The sequence below is a fragment of the Lagopus muta genome, chromosome 9 (assembly GCF_023343835.1).
Source record: "Lagopus muta isolate bLagMut1 chromosome 9, bLagMut1 primary, whole genome shotgun sequence".
In the NCBI taxonomy this organism is placed as follows: domain Eukaryota; kingdom Metazoa; phylum Chordata; class Aves; order Galliformes; family Phasianidae; genus Lagopus; species Lagopus muta.
In genome coordinates this window covers 20,203,340-20,219,570 of record NC_064441.1, presented here as the reverse complement: position 1 = coordinate 20,219,570, position 16,231 = coordinate 20,203,340, and the positions used below count along the sequence as shown (strand labels likewise).

Genomic DNA, 16,231 nt, shown 5'->3' with positions numbered 1-16,231 from the left:
GCGTTCCTGGAACATCCACATCTCAGGTAAGGACTTGTTGGTCACGGGGTGTTTAGACAAAAACCGGGGTGAGCTGTAAAAGGTTGTTCTAAAGAGGACAGCTGGCTGCAGGGGAGCTGTCGGGTTAGAGCCTGGCCCAGCTCCTGTGTGGGTTGGCTGTGGGTTATCCATACTGCCAGACGTGCTCTCCTCATCTCTGCTGGGGAACGTGCATTTCTCTCACAAAGGGGAGGAGGCAGAGCTGTGTTTGTGCTGGGGGAAGGTGTCACAGCAAGGCCTCTGAGCCCCTTTCATCTAGGGGTGCCACATTCTGCAGGCGCTCCCCTGTGCCTTCATGGCATCATACAGCCCCTCTGATGAGTGCCAGCTGTATTGCTAATGAACGAGGAGAAGGGTTTTTTTTTTTTGCCTTTGAACTCATGCTTCTAGTAGCACCAGAGAATCTTTTACACATCTGAGATGTTGATGAGATGCTGAGCCAGATGTTTGCTTTATGCTTGCAAGACAAAGGTGGCAATTTGGTTGTGGTAGTTCTCTTTGCAGCAGGGCAGTGTCTCTGAAGCTGCCGCAGGCTCTGCCTGCCTCCAGCATGCTGCAGTTGTGGCTGTAAAAGTGCTTTTTGGTCACTTTTCCCTTTAAAGTATTAAATGTTTGTGCCTACGTATGTGCGTGTCACTGCAAGGTCTGAGCGCTGCAGCACTTTGCAGGAGAGGAGGGAATGATCCCCAGGATGTCACCAGGCAGAGGGCAACAATGTGCAAGGAAATGTCCTCTGTTCCCTTTGTGCCCATTGCTGGCACCCAGTGCTCACTGAGGCAGTGCCAGCCCACAGGAGGGCAGGACTTCAAACTCTCCATACTTGAGAGGAGACTGTGGCAAACTGGGGGTTGGTCCCAGATAATTGCAGTATGATGAGAGGTGATGGCTTCAAGTTGCATCAGAGGAAGGTCATGTTGGATGTCAGGAAGAATTCAATCTCAGAAAGAGCAGTGAGGCACTGCACAGCTGCACAGGGAGATGGGGCAGTCACATGGAGGTGTTCAGAACTGTGGGGATGTGGCACTGAGGGATGTAGGCATGGTGGGATGGGCTGGGATTGGACTTAGGGAACTGAGGGGTCTTTTCCAACCTTAATGACTCTATGGTTCTATGTCATTTATGGAGCTTTCTTGTCTGAAAGTATGAAAAACTCTCACCTGCTTGGTGGGGATGAGGGAAGTACTGGGATAACCCACACATTTTATGTGCAGGATGCTGCATCTTTGCGAGGAGGAGTTTGTGTCATTTGATCAATGAAACAGAATGCAAAACCAGAACAGATTTATTGTAAATCCAAGAGCAAACACAATGTCCATCAGGTCACACTAACATCAGAGGTGTATGAAGACGTTGACCTTACAGGGTGTGTTGGTGAGCTCCATATCAGACAGCTGTATGCACTATGGTTCTCCAGGGGGAGGTTATGGGATGTGCTGTATGTGGTCATACCATCACTCAGCCTCACACAGCCCCGTGAGCTCAGCAGTTCCAGTTCTGCACAGACGAATTGGAGGAAGGAAAGATTATCAAGAGCTTTATTCTCCATCTTGCTGTATTTTTAATTGCGCGAACACCTCTATGCTTGAGATACGATTACAGTGCTAATATTACAGGGAAAAAAAAGTGCTTACAGTTCAAATGCTCTAATATAAAAAGGTAAAAATTATTTTGTTTATTGAGTTTAAGATTCGGTGTAAGAAGTCATTTCGCAGTATCCCTAAAATGCGTAAGACAATGAAGTGCACAAGAAAACGTCACTTTATATCTCCTTCCCAACACTTCTCTCTCCTGGGATGTCTAAAGAAACCTGGCTTAAATCACCTGAAATTCCCCGTGTCCGATAGTGCTGCTCAGAACCAGAGGGTGCTACTCTAAGTAGTCGTAATAAGACTTCTCTTATGGTCCATAGTTTAGAAAGCAGCCATTGCTGCTGAAGGCCCAAGGCCGGATGGCCACTGGTTTCTCCAAAGCGTTGCCTGGGCAGTGCTACTGCAACTTGGGTGGGGGGTTGATCCCTTTGTAATGGGATTTTCTGTCTCTGTACTCCTCTGAGGCCTTGGTCTTGCAGGAAGACGCCAAAGGAACAACTTTGCTTGGGAGAACAAACGATCTCCTAAAGCTGTACTGGTTTTGGGGTGCGTTGGGTGGTGCAGGAGAGTCGGGGAACGAAGAGGAGGCGTTACTGCGTCTCAACGTCGTACTTGAGGATATGTGAGTAGTAGCCGTGGTTGGCGTTCTCGTGCACCATGACAAAGAGCTCCGTGCACCCCGCGGTGTTGCAGGTTCCCTCCCAGAAGCCGTCTCTGCTCAGGGTCAGTGTGTAGGTGTCCCCCGCCTGCACCAGCACCTTGGATATGCCCTGCATTTTGAGCTTGAACTGCACGTTGCGGTTGGCCGGCAGCAGCCTGGAGAGCGGCTCCAGCAGTTCGTAGCCCTCTGCCCACCTGCTGTACCTCAGTGGGAAGGCGGGCCACTTCACCTCGGTGTTCAGGCAGGTGATGAGGTAGTTGAAGACGAAGGTGTAACTGCCGGGATCCGACTTCTTTTTGGTGAAGAACTTCAGAACGAAGCTCCCCGCGTGGGGCAGGTGCACCTTAAACTCCACTTGGTTGCCGCGGTGGATTTGCATGATGTGCTGCCTGCTCATCTCCTCGCTCAGGCTGCTGTCGGCGTGCAGCGAGGTCAGGATGCTGATGTCCTTCCCCATGGTGAAGGTGAGGGAGCAGCGCCCGTCGTTGGTGTGAATGATGGGGTCGGGGTGCGAGGGCCGCAGGAAGCCCTGTTTCTCTGTGAACCAGCTGGGCCCCACGGGCTGGTGCAGGTCCTTTGGGAAGCGTCTGCTCTTGTCCACGGACTTGCACTCCACAGTGTACTCTAGCACGCAGGTGTAGACGTCTTCTGTGGATTTGGAGGGTCTGGCAAATATCTGCAGCTCCTGGCGTCCCGTCTTCTGGGGGTAGATCTCCAGCTTCATGCCCTGCTTCCGCAAGGTCAGCAAGCCTTGTTCGTCTGTTCCCCCCAGCTTAAAGGTGAATAGTGTGGAAGGGCGGCACTCCACTGATATGGTGGCTGTTCCATTTTCTATGAAATAGGTAAGAAAAGAAACCACGTTGGAGTTCTAGTGCATTTTTTGTATGGAAAATGAACCCACCCACTGCCCTACGGAGCTGCAGCTGTCTGCAGAAATCAGTGCCCCTCAGAAAGAGCAAGGTCTGAGTGGCCTTGGCTCGCAAGCCTGCATTAATCCTGTAGAACATAAACTGAAATGGAGTTGTGCTCCTGTAGAATATAAACTGAAAGTGTCCCTGTGGAATATGAAAGCGTGTGTGCAGTGCAAGTGCCAGCAGCCTGTGTGCTCGAAGAGGGCTGACTCTGATGGGCTCAGCCTGATTTCAGCCCAGCAGCTGCCCCAAGGAGCTTTGGAGAAAGGCACACAGACATGAGATCCTCTGCTGCCCTACAAGCCCGTTCACAGCGTGCTGGGGGACATGAAACCCTTCAGTGTTGTTGCCTTTCAGTTTTAACTGTGTTCTTTGCATCCATGGGGAACAGCTTAATTCCTGCAGCCCTTTAAGGGGTTGGGGAGGGTGACCCCAAATTTAGGGTTCTCTGCATGTCAGAGCTGCAGGGTGCACTCAGGGTGCTCAGTATGAAATATAAAGAAGAGCCTGGCTATGCACTGTTCTGTAAATCAAAATTTGGAACTCGGCAAAAGGCTTTAATCTCGTTGTCAGGTTATATTTACTAATAGATGAACAGCAATGCTTCTAATCCTGCACTCTGGGTACTGACATGACAAGGGCTTACCTGTCTGGATGAGGGCTGTCTGTGGGTGTGCATCCAGCAGCCCCAGCTTGTAGAAGTCGCTGTTGTGCTGCAGGTTGCTCTCAAACTGCTTCAGTGTCAGCGTTGGTTTGAGGAGCTGCCAGTTGCTGTTATCTGGGAAGTGATTGTTCACGAAGAGAGCCGGGTGAGTCAGAAAGTAAAACTCGTTGTATCTGGAAGGAGGAGGAAGAGATGAAAGGAAAATGAGTAATGATAAGCAGTTATTTCTTCCGCTGTGCTGTGGTGGTGGTTTTGTGGGAGGAAGTTGGAGCGTTTTGGGCTGCTGAGGGCTGTGGGTTTGAAGATCTCCAAGGAGAGAAGGGACCGGAGCCTCCCATCACCAAGGCAAAGTGCTGGAAAATGGCATCTCCAAGGCAAAATGCTTCTGGATAAAACCAAGGCGTGTGGCTGTCCCGGTGATGATAGGCTCCCAAGGATGGAGGAAGGCTCTTCTTGGCATTGGAAAGTGAGGCACTTGCTGGGACAGCCAAAAGCCAGGAATCCAGCATCTCATTGCATTGCTTAAATGGAGGCAAAGCACAAGGAATGGAAGCAAAGAACCGAGTAGCACCTCCAGAAGCTGCTGAGCTTCTGCCTGCATAGGAACATGCTCCATCCCCTGCATGGGCAGCCGAAGTGCTTCAGTTCTTGCAGTGCCACATGAAATTTGCCACTGGTTTCCCCATGCCCATTCGCTCACCTTTGTGGTAGGTCTTTGTGCTTAGACAGTGAATATTTCCTTACCTGTAGGTGAACTTGGTTGAGGTATCGTCCACAGTGCCGCTTCCCCAGGTGCTGTCCAGGAGGTGCCACCTCCCATCGAGGTAGACGGCGTTCCAGGCATGGTCAGAGTTCCCCTGGAAGGTCTGCCCAATCTTGTACCCGTAGCCCTTGGAGTACCCTGACAGCTTCATGCACTGGATCCCTGCAAAACTGAAAGGGAACAAGGATTTTGCTTTTCTTTCAGCCTCTGCATAGGCACTGGGGAGTGTTCCACAGGAGGAAGGAGATCTTCTCTGTCCTTTTTGGAAAGTTGCCCCTCTGCCTGATGCACCATGAGTGCAGAAGGGCTGGTGGAGGAGGACGAAGACAGAGTGCCACGCTGCTCTCTGTCTTGTTCTGCAGCGGAATCCCTTTGATGCTCTCCACAATTAGCCTACATAATTACAAATTAAAAGTGTGTTTGCTCGTGCCTGTGCTCTCTCTGGAACAGGAAGCCCAGTGCTTGGCAGCAGGCTCAGCCTCAGACCTCACAGTGCTGTGGGGTCTGATTGCATTTCCTTACAGTGTGGCCTTGTGCTTGCTCAAGCTACAAACGAATACACATTTCCCTTTATATATATATATATAATGAATACTTGTTGAAGTGTAAATAGGATTGAAATAAGCAGTGTGTTAATGAGCTCTCTGCTTTGACTCTAATGTTAGCATCGCATTTCAGCATTAATCTCAACTTGCCACACTTCGAGGATTGTCTTTTGTGTAGGACGGTATTGACATTTTTCTTCTTCATTGAGAAGCGTGTTTGCTGGAGCAGATACCTTCAGTGACAAACTGTGTGTGCTGCATAATGCAGGCTGAGTTCAGGGAGGGGAACAGTGGCATTTATGGGGAAGATAATTAGCATGGTTGTAAAGAAGCCAGGTCTGATAGCTGTGGTTACTGGCTGGTCGCTGGCAGTTCGGCGGTGCTCATGGAGGGGCACTTTTTATTTTGGAGCTGATGCTGCTGTAAGGGGAATGGCCCCAAACAGTTTCATAGCATCACACAATGGTTGGGCTGGAAGGGACCTTACAGCCCACCCAGTCCCAACCCTGGTTGTGGGCTGGGTGCCCCCCACCAGCTCAGGCTGCCCAGGGCACCATCCAGACTGGCCCTGAGCACCTTCAGGGATGGGCATCACCAGTGTGCTGCTGATGGAATGGGGAGCAGCACCAGATGCTCCTGGGCTGTCCAGACCTCTTGTTAGCTGGGGTGTGCAGGCAGAACGCTGCGGGAGGAATCCTGCCCTGTGCTCACACTTAAGCACCAGAAGTGGCACTGCAGGAGTTGTGCTCGAGTGTGTTCAGAGTTCCCAAGTGGAAGATCAGCACGTCCCACTGATGGTCCCTGATACAAACCAGGCCAAAAGCAGGCTACAGCATCCCGTGGGAGCTGAACGGCCTTGATGAGAATAGCATGGGATCTCATCTCGCCTCTTGTGTAGAACCTTACACGGATAAATTCACCACGCAGGGGGAAGATGGAGGATCTCCTGCTTGACTTGGCAACGTGATGGTGGAAAATGACTGAGATGCAAGGATCTGAACCTGGAAGAAATGAGCTGAGAAGCAGTTGCCGACATCTGTTTGGTGTACCAAGGTGGTTAAGTGTTTTGGTGCACCAAGGTGGTGAGTTGTTTCTCTGCTTCAAAAGGAGTAGGAAACAATCCGGATCTTGCTACGGGCATCACTTGAGTTCAATGGCAGCTTCTTCCCTTTGATTTCAAGCTGACTTTGATGATTTCATCTGGAAAAAGAAGCAAGTCTGGCTTCTCCAGACTTGGAGAGTTCACCCACAAGAAGGGAGAACGAGGGGGTTGTCTTGCAAGAAAGAGATGGCTTTGGTTATGGTTTCTCAGAGAAGGAGCTGAGTATTTAGCTCATTGATAGACTGGGTGATGGGAGCCCCCCTGCCTCTCAGAATTGCTACCCAGCCTGGAATGGAGAGATGCGGGGTGCACCAACATAGCCTTTAAATAGGAAGAGAGTTCCTTGGAAGGATTGTTTTTAATGAACTAAGCATATGCTTTTTAATGAACAGATGATGATAATTTCCCCTGCTTCTAACTGCTAATAACTGGTTCGTAAGATGTGGTTATAAATTCATATTTTGTCATCCTATTTCTTTATTTTACTCTTCAAAAAGCAAGATCAGATGCCATGGGATATTGGTTGGAAGTATCTATCATGTTAGTACCATTAGCATTTGGCATTTGTCTGTTTTAAAACGGGTCCTTTTCCTATTAGATTTTGTTAATTTGATGGTGAAAACCTTCCAAAATTTTTTGGGATGGTGTGGAAAGCCAATGGTGCTTGCTGATGGCTGATGGTCAATGGATGGCAGCTGGGAGCAGCGTGGGGCCGTGGGGACCTGGGCTTTGGCAGGAGGGCTGGGGAAGCTCCTGCTGGGCTTCACCTGACTCTGCCCCAGCAGTGTGCTGCAGGCAGCTCCTTCCTTTGGGTTTGAGTCCTGCCATGCTTTTAACCTTCAATTGCAGACACTCGAAGGAAAAACCCAGGCTCTGCTAACCGAATTATCTCCGTGTTTTCATCTGCCATTATGTTAATGCGATGCGAAGCTCAGCAGATGGCACAAAGCAAATTATGCTGGGGAAGGAGTGGGGAGGGAGCCAAATTGACCTTTCCAGGACTTGCTGCTTTTCCACAGCGTGGTTTGAAAGCTGAAGTTCTGCGTCCTGCGTAAAGTCACATCAGTCAATGCAAAGGCAGACAGAACAGGCACACAGATGACAACAGATGTTAACCCTCCTTGGCATTGAATGCTCCTGAGCTTAATTTACCTGCACATTTGCTGGAAGAGCCCAGCGTATCCCTCACAGACGCTCTTCCCCGTCCGCAGCACGTCCGTGGGTTCGCACAGCCGCAGGCTTTTGTTATGGAAGCCCACTACGTCGTACTCTGCAGGAAGGAAGACAGCCAAAGTTCATCCCAAGGCCCCAGGCAGCGTGGGGGCAGTGCTGGTACTGCTTCCATCTCTGTGAGCACAACCAGGGTGAGTCCAACCCCAGCCCACCCCCGTCTTGCCCACTGCTCACGTCCCTCAGTGCCACGTCCCCACGGTTCTGAATACCTCCAGGCAGGGATGGTGACCCCACCACCTCCCTGTGCAGCCGTTCCAGTACCTCACTTCTCTTGCAAAATGCAAGCAACCTGGAAATCCAGCTGGCCATCATCATGCTCTCCGGATGGGAGAGGTTTCCCTTCTGCTTCCTTCCTTCTCTTTACATCTTGGTTACTCCTGAAACTCCAGTTCTGCTTGTTTTGGGGTTTGGGAGGAAGAAGCAAGGGAGACTCATGACGGTGGTTCCCATGGGGTCAGAAGGGTGTTGATATTGGCAGAAACAGCAACCAAACAGGTTTTATGAAAGCTGACCTCTCTGAGGTCCTGCTCTGATGTGTCCATCAGAGAAACACCATTAGGAACCTGCTGGAAACTGGATTCAGGGCAGTAGTGAGGACAAAACTTCTGGTGGGGCAGAAGGGTTCTGGATGTGACAACTGACTTCTGGTGCCTGACAGCTTGTCTTCATGCTCCAGCTGCTTTGCTGGTGGGACTGCTGTGGTTGCATCTTTCAGTAAATTGTGTAGGGGTGGCAGAGCCATCAGATAGTAAGAAATCATGTGCACGCAAACCTTACAGGGTCCTGCAGTGCTAGGATGGGGAGCGTGGAAGCAGAGGTGGTGGAATAAACACTGGGTGCATTTCTGGGTAAATCATAGGCTGTCCCGAGGTGCAAGGGACCCATAGGATTACTGAGTCCAACCCCTGGTCCCATGCAGCACCACCCAAAAAATCACCCTGTGTCTGAGAGTGCTGTCTAGATGCTTCCTGAGCTCCAATAGCTCAGTGCCATGACCACTTCCTTCCACCAACCACTCACAAAATACAGAGTAAATTACAACAGCTGCATAATGGGAGCAGGAGCAGCAGTGTTATCTTCTCAGTGGAAGATCCCAGCTTACCTATATGGTGGCATATCCACATCCAGATGACACGGACTTTCTCCAGGTCGGTCCGGGCTTGTTTAAGCAGGGTTTGGACGAGCTCCTCTACGCTGCTCTTGGTGTTCACCTGGTGGAAGAGAAAGCGTTGTGAGACTGGCATGAAAAAGCACTGCAGTGTGGATCCCCTGTCTTCCTCATCCCAGTCCTGCTAAAGCTGCTGAGAGCCCACCTGCCAGCACGCACACTGCTGTGGCTTGAGCTTCATTAAATATAGAAATACAAAGCTCTAATTCCACGTTTTGAGCAAGATGTATTTTTGGTCACAGGTTCCCTCCCAAAGAGGGGTGTTTGTTGCTGATGTGTGCAGGGAAGAGGGACGGAGGCACAAGTGAGACTTACTTTTAATGCATAGGCATCCAGCTTCTCAAATTTCTGTAGATCCACTGCCAGGGATTTCAGAGAGGATTTGTCCCATGGATACACTGGGAAGAAACAAGCGGTCATTGTCTGGGGAAGGGAGGGCTGCTCCTGCCTGAGGGGATGGCAGCAGTGGGTGCTCAGGGACAGTGAGTGTGAGGGCACCCGTGCAGGCAGAGCCTTGTTTATCTCAGCTTTCCCTGCAAAGGGCTATTAGGCTGACCATAGGAGAGAGAAAGCAGATTTATGTGTTTGAATGTTCCTGGTACATACTGCTCTGAAAATTACTTGTCGCCTTTTGGGAGCTGGATATTTTCTTAAAATTGGTTATCAGTTTTCATCTTTGTCAGGTTATAGCTGCAAAAGCTTAGCGCAGATGTGAGGTCTGGAGTAGCTCAGCATGTTAGCTGGGCAGATGGGAGGTGAGCACAGATCCTGGCTGCAGCATCAGGGCACGGAGCTGTGAGAACACCTCCAATGTGTGATGGTCCCAAAGCCACTATGGATGTATGGAGGACTGGGAAGGTGGATGTGGTCATGGTAGTACAAATCAGATCACTGCTTTGTGCCCTGCAGGAGCTTTTAGGAGTGATGGAATTCCTACCTGGCACTGGCACAGGTTGCCCAGAGATGTGGTGGATGTCCTATCCTTGTAAACACCCAAGGTCAGGCTGGATGGGGCTCTGAGAACCTGATGGAGCTGTAGGTGTCCCTGTTCATTGCAGGGGAATTGGGCTAAATGGTCCTTAAGGGTTCCTTCCCACTCAAATGATTCTATGATTCTACCTGGGGCCAATGTGGGATGGGGTGCAGCAGATAGTTACCATGCAGGTCTTTTGCACTGGGTGGCCTTGGGGCTTCGGTCCTTTCAAAAGCTGGAAAACAACACAAGAAAGTGTGAGGTGAGCAGGTCTTGGCAAGAGAAGAAGAAGAAAGAGAAATAGATGAATTCTGAGTCCCCAGGCTATCCCTGTGCTCTGCACTCCTTGGCTGCTGGATGTCTCCCATTGCAACCCCAAGCCTGGAGACATCAGATGCCAGCCAAACCATGAATGGCCTGAAGGATGTGCATTGGCACCTGGCCCAGGGGCTGGTGGCATCTCCAGAGCTTTGAGGTGACAGCCCCAGTGACGGAGGTGGGATTGGGTTCCTTCCAGGGCCAACCCCCCAGCACGGGGCTGTGTGGTGGCCGGCAGCCTCACCTTTGTTGTCCTGGCCTCTCAGGCTGGGCAATCTCCGGGGACCTGTAATGACACCAACACAATTTTCGAAGGCACTGTGAGGTTATGGCAGTCGGTACCTGGCATAGGGGTGCGATGTTTCCCTGGCTCAGAGGGGTGACACCTGCAGAGGGAGGGATGTCCTCTGTGCTATGGTCATGGTGGTTCCCCAGCCAGGAACGTACCTTTCCCAAAGGAGAGCTTCTTGAAGAACTGCGGGGAGGTGCCCTTGGGATGGATCTCCACTGTCACGTGGGTTCCTGAAAGAAATGGTGACAAACACAGTGGGAAAAGGAGCTCTAATCAGCAAGAGAACGGGAAGGTGAGTGGCATCAAGCCAAGGGGTCTGTGAGCCAAGCCCAGGTCATGTTTGCCCAAATCTAGAATCATGGGGTCACCCGGGTTGGGGTGGACCTCCAAGGTCATCAAGTCCAACTGAAATGGCTCAGCTGTAGCAAATCAGGCAGCACCTCTGGCCCTGTGAAGGGACCAGAGCTCTGCACTTTCCTGGCAGAACAAATAAACCATACCACAAGAAAGCCCAGGGTGGCTCCTAATGTAGATCTCAAAAACATCTAAATTTTCCCAGTTCTCATAGAGAAAAAAAGAAAGAAAAAGAAGGCAGTCTGTTATAGTGTAACAGGCGATAAAGCAGAAGTCCTCAGTGAGGATCATGTGGCAGCCTGAAGAAGAGGTTTATTGCCCTATTAAGTAGTCCTTGATGGAGATACGGTAAACAGAGAATCAATGGCTTTCATTGATTTTTCTCGGAATAACACATAAAAAGGCTCAAAGCTATGGAAATGACTTGGCTTGGGATACGAGAGCCTTTGGCAAAGGCCACTGCCTGTGAGGGGCAGCAGTGGCTGGGAGCACGGTGCTCTGCACACCAGGGTGCTCCCAACTGCTTTGCTGGAGACTGGGGGTCTTTGCTCAAAGCTCTGCTCTGGCCATAAGGGAGAACTGGAAGGAACAAGTCAGGAAGTCTTACAAGCAGTTACCCAGGCTGTCTGAAAGAGGCTGTGCTCTGGGGCAAGCATGTAAGGGGGTTCAGCCCTCCTTATGCGGTTGCTTCTCAGCGGCGTCCCTTTGGGCACATACCATGATTTCCTTAGGGTTTTATATTTGAAGGGGTGCTTTTTTATTTTTCAAGATTATTTTTATCTTTGGATTTTGTGGGCGTTTTACTTGCCAACAACTTCCCCTTTCTCTCTCTCTCTCTTTTTTTTTTTAATTAGATTTTTAATGTGTTTTTTTTTCTTCCAGAAACAAATTTAGCATGGTGGGATGCCTCCTTCCAGTAAGTTCAGCACTTAAAAAATGATAAAAACTAATCCTGTGGGCCAATGACTTCTTTGGGGTGCAGCTGGCCCTGCTCTGCTGTGGGACGGCTCCTTGCCCTGCACCCTCCTTGCCCTCGGAGGTCAGGGGGTGATGGCAATGCTGACCCACCCTGAGAGGATGCAGGGCACTGGTGGCCCTTTGCCAATGTCCCTACGTGCCTCCTGACTTTGTGTCTGTGGTATGGGACTCATGGACACTTGTCTGCTTGCCGTAGCTATGTTGGGAACAACTTAACAGTCCTCAGAAGTCCAAAAGAAGCATTCAGAGGTATTGCTGTGCCCCAGTGCTTGGGACTGGAAGGACCTAAGGACTGTCTGAGTTCCTGTGGGATCATTGTAGGGTATTTTTTGCTAGTTTGGGCTGACCCAGCATGTTTTGTTACAAAACTGTTTGAACAGGAGATCCCCAGATCTCTGCTCTGGAAAACTCATGTCCCTTGGGTGGCCACTTACCTTCATTAGTGTAGGAAGTAACAGTTTGCTTCTGCTTGTGGAGCTCCTTGGGGGCTTGTTGGCCTGTTTGTAAGAAGATAGACAGCTCAGTGCCATGAGGAGAGCAGAGAGCCCAGTGTCAGCTCTGCAGAGCAGTATGGATGTGGATGAGGGCTTGCATGCGGCGCTGGGTGGGACATGGAATGGGGTGAGATGGTGGTGCAGGATGAGGTGATGGCATGGGGTGATGTGAACAGGGGCCATGGGAGCTTGCATACCCTCAAGGCTGGCAGATGCCCAGATGTGCATTCACCACACTGGGCGCAGCCAAAATGTTGGGCTGTCCCAGACCTTGGGGGTGTATGGACAGCATGGGGCTCTTGGGAAAGCTGAGGATCCTGCAGGTTTGCTCTGTACTACGTGGGGAAGAAAGTGGCCCACTGAGATGGTAATGTGGATGATAAAGGGGGGACTCATTAATCCCTGTGGTACCAAGGGGTTGAAAGAGCTACCTGCCCTTCCAACACCTCCGTCACCAATGTCACCAACACGTGTCTTGGTTGCAGTGTGAGGAGAGCATGGAGGGGTTCCCCCCCAGTGACCCAAGAATTTTGTGCCCTGCAAAGCCTACGGAGCGCTGGAAGCGGACAGGTTGCTCCCAGCACCTTGCAGAGCTGGGCACCAAACACTGGAGGGTGGACACTGCATGCTGCTTTTTGATAGCGGGGTTTCCCCACACGCAGGATGAGAAGACAACGTACCGCTGAAGTCTCTCTTCGGAGGTGGCTGCGGTCTGCTGTTTCCATTTCCATCATCCTTCAGACCTGTACAACACAAATACGAGGTTGGCAGGCAGTGCTGGCACAGCAGGGTGTCAGCTGGGCGTTATTTCCCACATAAATGTGCGGACAAGTACGGCAATCGGGTCTCTCCATGCAGCTCCCTTCTCTCCTGCTATCAATTCCCAAACCAGCGGGCATCAACACAGCAGTCAGCCTTCCCCTGAGGGCTTCGAGCAGAATCTCCCCTTTCCCCCCTTTCCTCCAGCAGGGAGGATTCCCTACGTTTGCAGAACACGGCTTCAGCCTTTCGGAAGACCCCCCCCCTTGAAGGCTGGGAGCCAGGGAAATGGCACCGGACCTATAAATGGCTCTGGGCAGCCACCTGTGGGGACAAAGCCTGCACACCCCTCGCACCCGGCGGCTTTGTCTCGTGCTGGGGCACGGGGCAGGACGGGGTGCACAGCGGCACACACCAGCAGCGTGCAGGAGAAATCGGCTCTCCTGCAAAAAAAAGTTTAGGGTTTTGTTGTTGTTGTTGTTGTTTTTAATGCAACAGATGGAATGGGAAAAGCCCGAGCCCTGCTCCAAAGCTCCTTGACCCCAGCCGGCGCGGCACCTGCCGCCCTCCCCTCCCTGGGACGAGGCTTTACCTGCGCCGTCCGTCAGTCCGTCCCTCTGCCCTTTCCGCTCGGGGCGGACGATGAGCAGCAGGTTGATCGCCACGGCGTCGGCACCGTCCTTCAGCTCTACGGTCCCCATCGCGGCAGGGCCACCGCTGAGCTGCCGCCGCGCCGAGCTGCCTCGCTCGGTCACCATCCGTGCTCTGCCAAAGCCGAGCGCGGCCAGGAGGCAGAGAACGACCTGCCCGGGGGAAGGAGCCGCGCTTCGGCCGGGGGCTCTGGTTTCAGAGCGTGCCCTGGGCTCCCCCTCCCCTCTCTCTGCCCTTTCGGCTTTGAGCACTTGCCTGCACTCAAATCCCCCTCGCAAGCTCTCTTGGCTTGGGGGGGATTCGCTTTCCCCAGCGGGCAGAAATCCTTAAAAGGCTTTCCCTTCTGATTCTGTCCCCAAGTGGAAACTTAAAGGATGCTTAGGGACAGAAATAATCATAACCTGCGCTGCTGAGAGAGGAGCTGCAGCCCGGCGTGGTTGGGAAGAGCCGCTGGAATCAGAGTGCACCGGCAGCCGCTACGGGGTGGGGGGATCTGCCTCTCCACCACGCCTGGTGCACAGAGCAGAGCGAGCAGGGGCAGCTGCCTGCTGCCAAACGGGCTGTCCCGAAAGAGCAAATCATCCTCCCACCCCCCTCCCGCTGCAGAGGCACCGAGCGGGAGCGGCATGGAGCAAAAAATCCTACTTTTCCAGCGACACCCCCAGCCCAAAAACAGGGCAGTGCTGCAGGGTTAGCGGCTCCGGGGCTGGCAGGGAAACGCTTTTCTAATTTTATCTCTGGCCTCTGTCCCACTGTGCGGCTGCTGGCCGGACCGCCTGGGCACCGCTGGGCTCGCCAGCAGCCTTGCCAAGCCACCTGGGGCTTGCCCGTCTCCGCTCCCTGAGATTTATGGCTGCGGTGACTTTCTGGTCGCTGCTTCGCCACCTGCCTGCTGGCCTTTAGCGCTGCTCGCCTGGCTCCCCTGCCCGCAGCACCCTTTCCTCCCTGCCATCCCTCTCCCATGGGCAGCCGCTGTGGTTTCAGCCCTTCGCCCTCCTGGGCTGCTTGTCTGCTTCATCCTGCTGTCCATCTTGCGCCAATGTCTACCCACCAACATGACACGCTCTGCTGCTGCCACCCATCCTGGTGCTTTCCTCACTGCATGCTCCCATCCTCTTTGCATGGCTCCTTTCCATTGCCAGGAAGGTGGTGGTACAGCATCACTAGGGACAAATCTGGGCAGAAGCCACTGACAAAAGAAGGCAGCACTGCTGCAGCTGAGTTACATCATGGTTATGAGCCCGAGTGCTGCAAGCCCCCAGTGGAAGAAATCCATGGGAACTGGGAGCAGAACCAATGCATTTTGTCCATGGTTGTGATGAAGTTTTCTTTCTTTCAACAGTGACTCGGTCATTTCAGCCAACAGCATCGCTCTGCCATCACCATGACCTGGCTGCAGTGTATGTCCAGAAATGAAAGCATTTGGAGGAAGTTCTGCAACCCTAGAAATGGTGAACATCAAGGCAAAGGCAATTCTTCTTGCAGGACTTTTTTCTTTGCTCCTCATCTATTTTCCCAAGCAAAGAATACCCTGAGGGTGGAGCAGAGAGATTTCTGGTTGTGGTTTCATCATAAAGTGAAGGCTTTGTTGTGGTGGAATCACCATGGAATCACCCAGGCTGGAGAAGAGCTTCAGGGTCATTGAGTACCACCATACCTTGACCTATATCACACCCAGCACTTTGCCATGTCCTCACATCCCCACTATTGGCCCCATCAGCACCAAGCTCTGGTTTTGGCACTGGGGCATTCAGGAGGTTGTTAAAGCCCTGTGATTTCTCATGCATGGGAAATCTGTCATTGGCCTGAGATAAGGTCATGGCCAGCAACAGCTGTCTGTGTGCCAGGATATTTTTGAAACTAAAAATTTACATTCTGAAGAGGGAAAGGAGAAAGGTTTCTTATCGTGTTGATTTTAAAATAAAAGCAGCTCTTTGAATTTGCTGCGGGATGCAAAATGCTCACCTAAGTCCCAGGGAGATGAATTAATGGCCAGAGAACAAGAGAAGCTATCAGAGTGGCATGATTACACGTATTTACCACGTAGCTGTCATTTCTCCAGGGGTGATCCGGGGGAAGGAGAGCCCATACAAATGTAGAACAAGAATTAGGTTATTTGAGCCCCATTGGGTGGAGAAGAAGATTGCAGGCTGCCTGGCCGAGGAGTGTGCATTAACTCTTCTGTGGGCATTTCGTGTTCAGTGCAGATCTGGAGGCTGTGCAGGAGGGGTTTCCCAGCCTCTGATGGACTTTGCAGCTACAGGAGATCCCCATTGCTGGTACTGCAAGGTGTGAACTTGGAGACGTGAAGCCAGGTCAGCTGTTCCATGTGCAGCACTGCTGGGTTTGGACAAGTTCTGTTTTCTTCCTGTGCCCTTTGCCCACCTGCCACTGGGGTGGTGCAGCCCTATCCACAGCGATGCCCTGGGTCCTTTTCCCAGCCCAGAGCTCCTTTAGAGCTCATTATTGCATGTGTCTGTATACATATTTGCTGGGTTTTTTTGTTTTTTCTTTGTTTTTTTTTGCCATGCACATTGCTTTGTATTTGCAGACATTGAATCTCAGCTGCCATTTTCTCTCAATTGCAGGCTAACTTTGAAGTGCCAGGACACATTCGTGCCGCACAGAGCATTACAATGGCATTCAGATGAGTTTTAATCTCCTCTTTTCACTTATCTTTTCCCTCTCCCTCCAGCAGAGCTGTGAGACACAGCACTTATTCTCCTCCCGACGGCCT

General features: G+C 51.7%; 1 protein-coding gene across 1 annotated transcript; it reads right to left on the bottom strand.

Moving 5' to 3' along the window:
* Positions 1-1,337: 1,337 nt before the first annotated feature.
* Positions 1,338-14,149, bottom strand: KY (kyphoscoliosis peptidase). Its single transcript, XM_048954787.1, has 12 exons — positions 13,436-14,149; positions 12,765-12,827; positions 12,025-12,087; positions 10,414-10,488; positions 10,211-10,252; positions 9,833-9,883; positions 8,991-9,073; positions 8,610-8,718; positions 7,427-7,544; positions 4,609-4,797; positions 3,847-4,037; positions 1,338-3,120 (listed from the first exon to the last, which is right to left on the bottom strand). The coding sequence occupies exons 1-12, from the start codon at positions 13,599-13,601 to the stop codon at positions 2,219-2,221; spliced, it is 2,052 nt and encodes a 683-aa protein (XP_048810744.1). The 5' UTR covers positions 13,602-14,149; the 3' UTR covers positions 1,338-2,218.
* Positions 14,150-16,231: the final 2,082 nt, after the last annotated feature.

Bases quoted from the DNA above. Each gene is read 5' to 3' on its own strand.
- KY (XM_048954787.1), bottom strand. From the start codon at position 13,601: ATGGTGACCGAGCGAGGCAGCTCGGCGCGGCGGCAGCTCAGCGGTGGC. The intron at 9,884-10,210 runs GTGAGGCTGCCG...GTTGTTTTCCAG, and splicing joins GAGAGGCCAGGACAACAAAG to CTTTTGAAAGGACCGAAGCC. The intron at 9,074-9,832 runs GTAACTATCTGC...GTTTCTTCCCAG, and splicing joins CAGTGCAAAAGACCTGCATG to TGTATCCATGGGACAAATCC.